Consider the following 5,408-nt stretch of genomic DNA (forward strand, 5'->3'; position numbering starts at 1 on the left):
CATTCAAGCATTGAATTGCACAACTTACTGTTGAATTGTTTGGATTTCCAATTGAATGAATTGAAGTACCCGTCAGACGATAGGGGGAGTCAAGTTATCGAAGTACACAGGACCCACAGTCATATGAACTCACTCGAATGTCTATTTAGTCCACCAAGCCAACTCCATTTGAGCGCGTGCAGCTGTTGCAGTGGTTGTCGTTGTTTTTGTTTTTGGTTGTTATTGCTATGTCGAATATTCAATATATTTGTCGAATTTCTGAAAAATCTTCAAAATCTGTTGGCATTTTCATTCTATGTGTGGGAGTTCGCCAATTGGTTTGAGAATGGAGTCATGTACTGAATTTCTGAGAATGTGCTTTTCTATTTACGCACCCGAAAGTTGGTAAATTTGTATTTTTTTTAATGTGTCACTTATCTAGTCCTGTTCGTAATTTAACTAATTTTAGTATGGAAACTGAGATTTTTTTGACGCTACTGCAGCGTGAGTGCCACATTGATTGCCATGGTTCTCAAAGTGTCCCAATATTTGTATATTTTACTTTGTATAATTTGAGAAAACTACAACTAAACATCTCCACACTCATATTACTTGCCATCGGTGACAGCATATGTACCTCATCGCTCCGTTGGAGCCTCATATTGAGACGTTAGAGTTTGCTGGACTGCAGTGGATACCCCAATGTCCAAGTTTGTAGATTTTTTGATGCATTCCATCTATAGTATGGTTCGTTAATACCAACATCCACCTAAATAACTTCTTTCATTCTCGTACCAAATTATAAATAGCAAGACCTTTGAGAAATAAGAGCTCGGCCTTTATTTAAGGGTGATCGTTTCTGAGCCCAAACTGGGTTTTGATCATTGTTATGTCGACAGAGATACTGACCAAACCCAATTGAGAATGCCAATCAGATCACATTTGATCTGAATAATCTCAATGACCACCACCGTGCCTTAGAAGAAACATAAGGGTTGTATCAGCTCATGCCAAATATGTTACTAACAGTTCCTTATAGAGGTTGAATAAAAAATAGTCGATTTCCGCATATCCACTCAAATACCGATAACACCTCCGATTTATGTTTTAAATCACTCCTCTCTCCAAGAGAGATTCTTGATCTTGTTGAGGAAATAGAAAAGATAAAAAGGATCCTCCGGATGTCGGAGGTGTAGTCCGCAGGTCACTTCTTAAAGAACGTCTCGAGATTCTGTTCAGCTACCGTATATAGATTCCATTTTGCATCCATCCTAAACTATAGGTTCTTCCTTTGGCCTTCATCTGTAACTGAGACCCGGACGCACACATAAGTTACTAGCAACTTTTATGAAGCCCTACGGTTCATACCGTGGTATGAAGCTCACTTAAAATCAGAATATAAATTATTCTTAATTAAACTTTAAGAACTTAAACTTTTCAAACTTATATTTAACACAACTTATTCAAACAATCACATTCACTTAAAATCTAATATTTCTTTAACGATTGCACAACCCTCCTCTCATGTTATAACTGATTCTTTCGCTTACGTCCCGGTCGCACCGTCAACACACTATGCGCCAGCACACCATTGATCGTCTTTCCAGCTTTATGCGCCGCCAACAGGCGCCGCTCGTGCACCTTGCGATGCTTCATTAGATGATCGGAGCGTGCAAAACATTTCATACAATAACTACACTTGTAGGGTTTCACACCCGAATGCGAACGTCGATGACGCGCCAACTCATCGGAACGTGAAAACTTCCACGTACACGCAGGCCAATCGCAGGTGTAGGGCTTTTCACCCATATGACGCCGCAGATGTGCCTTCAAGTGTGCAGGTTTCGCATAAATCTTATCGCAATTGCCAAAAGTGCATGGATAACCGACGGCGGCGCATTCATCTTGACCACTAGACTCATTTTTGCGTTTTGTAGTGCGCGTTTTGCGGTGCAGTTTAAGATTTTTAGAGCTTTCGTGCAGAAAATGATCGCAGGTATCCGTGCAAAGTGGCGTCTTCTCGGGTAGAAAGTCTATGAGCTCTGGTATTTCAATGTAGTTATCCAAGAATTTCTCCTCCCACTCAGCCATCTCACGTGTTATGAAGGCAGCCGTCTCGAACTCCACTAAAATTGTGGAATCTATGCTAACGGGACTACTGTCGTTCTGATATTCCGATATATTTGGAGTAGTTAATGTTTGGTAGTTCGAAGGCTCCGTAGGTGAATTTGACGCAGGGTCCTTTATTGAATCCTCAGGTGGCGAGCTCAGCAGTCGATCCAGCGAAAGCTGCAACTGTTGCTCATTGCTACTCTTGCATTCCGTGTAGTCTGTGTACGTTGTTTGCTCCGTCAAGCTTTCATTCCAATCCGCATGCTTTTCCACGAGCGTTTTTTCACTAAGCGTTGCAACAAGCACGTAAGGATCGTTCACGCAGGTGAAGGTCACGCAGGTCATTTGTTTGCTGAGCGTTGCAATTGTAACTGTAAAGCGCCGATCCACTTTCCTCTTCGGCACTGATATCCGTCCAGCTTTCGTGCAGCTGCGTGTCATTTAAGTCGCTGAACAGTTGTTGGAAGCCGCCAGCAGCAAAGAAATCCATTTTTGGTCGATGAAAATGATCAAATTTGTTTTCTCTTTTTGGTGAACTTCCGCGTTAATACTTGCCACACTGAGAGTTGCAATTATAATGATGTGATCTTGTGCTGCGTTTATTGTTTTTAAATATAGTATCCGCTCAGTGAAGTTCCAATACGCGAGTGACAGTTCGGAATGAAAAAATATCAATTTGTTTGCGCATTTTTATCTACTCGATGGTCAATCAAAATGGCTAATGGCATACATGTAGATCGTAAGCGCAGTCACAGTCTCAAAGTCAACCGCAATTGAGTACCATATTTTATAGAAACAAAGTTGCCAGATTTTTATAAATAACAAATATGAAATAATTTAATTACTTTCTTATTATTTATTTAAGATTTACTCATTAACCATACATAAATTTATAGGGGAAAACGATCTAATTTTTTTTTTTAATATTTGAAGGGTTATATATATCAAAATGATCAGGATGACAAGACGAGTTGAAATCCGTCCGTCCGTGCAACGCATAACTTGAGTATGAATTGAGCTATATTAACGAAACTTGATACACATGTGCCTTGGGACCGCGAGAGGGTTTGCGAAATCGAGTCATTGCCACGTCCACTAAATGGTGTAAACCGAATACTTATAAAGGTTCATAACTAAGCCATGAATAAAGTTATAAAATTTGGTATAAATGATCGCATTAGGGAGGGGATATTTGGATGTAATTTTTTTGAAAAAGTACCCCGTCCACTACTATGTTTTTTATTCATATCTCGTAAACTAGTAGAGCTATATCAACCAAAATCTCTAGAATCGTTTTATATAGCCTCTTAATTATACAGTCTGAAAATGGAGGAAATCGGTTACGAACCACGCCCACCTCCCACACAAAGTTTAGGTTGGAAATTACTAAAAGTGCGTTAACTCACTAACGGAAAATATAATGAACATTGGATTTTATGGAAGAAATGGCAGAGGAGAGCTGCTCTCAGATTGAAGATAAAATGGAAAATGGGTGTGGCGTCGCCCACTTATAGGCCAAAAACTACTAAACCATTTCAATGAAATGCGGTATATAATACATTCTTGACACCCTGATGACACGGATGGAAAATAGCCGCAATCTATTCACAACTACGACTACTTTCTATATAACTCGTTTTTGAATTTCATCTATTCCTTCATTCCTGTATATCATCTGCGGCTTCATTTGTATAAAAATTGCCGAAATCGGTCTCCAACATTTCAAGGCCCCGGATATCGAACATGAAGAACTCAGTGCCTGAGAGTAATTTTTCAACGAAAATAACGTTAAATCTCTGAGATATTTTAATGTATTTCAGAGTAATTTTTTTTCTTCTAATGGTTTGTCTCTGTACCAAAAATTATTAAAATCGCGTCTTAACTTCCCCTAGCTCCCATATACGTAATTATAGATTATACAAAAATACGGTGGGCTTTAGCAAAATGAAGTGAGCGTATAGTCTTGGGTATAGTGCGTACCTTGGTGGTGAAAATGCGTGAATTACCTCAGCCCTCATAAACTATATATAATGATTCTATTCTATTGGAATTTATGCCGAAGCAATGGGACAAATTGTGTGTTATTTTATAATAATAAAATTTCATCAATAAATTGCGAGAGTATAAAATGTTCGATTCCACCCGAATTTACTTTCCTTACCTGTTTTGTATTAGTTTTTTTTTCAAAATCTGGCCACTCTTCATTATCACAACTCCAAAAAAAATGTATTTCGTTCTAAATTGACCATAAAATCATACTAAAACAGCAAAACATAATTAAAAACATATTTTTTTCAATCAATGCCACCAATATGCGCTATGGTTGTGGTTGTGCTCATTATTGGCACTTCCCATACAGATATTTGTTTGTGTATCGATGATTTGTTTTACTCACAAACTGTCAATTTTGACGAAACACTTCAACACAACAACACTTAACAATAATAGACCGAATGCGGTACAACGCTGTCGCCTGCCACACCATCCTTTGGGAATAATTAACACATTCGACTTTGAACGCTATCACGCCAACACTTGCATATGGATATGATGCGTTGCTACGGTTCATTAAGAACATACTCAGCAGCTCAGCACAGCTCAGCGCGGTATTAGCATGTTCTTGCAACGCTTTGTGCTGCAGCATGCGGACCGCAGCTGCTCTCCGTGAGTTGTAACGCTACTGCGCTCGTCTTATCGCTAAAGTCTGGCATTTGGCTGCGTACCAAGCGGTGACAGGCCACCAACGTGTCAGTGGCGACAACGAGATCATCAGCAGCAACAATAACAAAACTAACATTTGATAAAAAATATTAAAATAATTATAAAGTATCATTGACACTGTTTAAAAATAAATTTTGTTGTTGCTGTGTCTGTTTATATCTCTCATTGCGTCTATCATAATACCTGGGACCTCAAATTTTGCCAGATGCTCTCTTTTAATGGAATTCGAACATCAGTTTTATCAGTATTTTCTGGGAAAATTATTATCGACACATTGTTTTTGTGTATTTTTTGGGTATTTTGATTTTGGGGTTTTTGATCTTACTGTATACCATATGTTCATAAAGGGGGTTTCACTGCGATCGTTTCGAAGTTTTTGTACAAAGCGAGTAAGTTTTTTATGTAAAAGTCTCTTTTATTGACAGTTCATAACCCCTGAATTCTCGTTCTTCGACTCTAGCGGGATTCGCCTTCTCACTTTAGCTCATTTCCAAACGGATGTCTGTTCCCTCCCCGAGATAGGATACTTAGTCCAAAACCGTTCCTGGCCACTACCAATTGAATGACGGTTGACCTACTAAAGATGCAATGTACTT

At 38.8% G+C, this 5,408-nt stretch overlaps 1 protein-coding gene across 1 annotated transcript; it reads right to left on the bottom strand.

Moving 5' to 3' along the window:
* Positions 1-1,048: 1,048 nt before the first annotated feature.
* LOC128922217 (Krueppel-like factor 6) lies at positions 1,049-2,802 on the bottom strand. The gene has a single exon (XM_054232014.1). It carries the CDS (start codon positions 2,530-2,532, stop codon positions 1,507-1,509), a length of 1,026 nt encoding a protein of 341 aa, XP_054087989.1. The 5' UTR covers positions 2,533-2,802; the 3' UTR covers positions 1,049-1,506.
* Positions 2,803-5,408: the final 2,606 nt, after the last annotated feature.

The sequence above is a fragment of the Zeugodacus cucurbitae genome, chromosome 5, assembly GCF_028554725.1.
Source record: "Zeugodacus cucurbitae isolate PBARC_wt_2022May chromosome 5, idZeuCucr1.2, whole genome shotgun sequence".
Classification (NCBI taxonomy): Eukaryota; Metazoa; Arthropoda; class Insecta; order Diptera; family Tephritidae; genus Zeugodacus; species Zeugodacus cucurbitae.

What these genes read in the sequence shown, in the direction of transcription:
- LOC128922217 (XM_054232014.1), bottom strand. Translation starts at nt 2,532, where the DNA reads ATGACACGCAGCTGCACGAAAGCTGGACGGATATCAGTGCCGAAGAGG.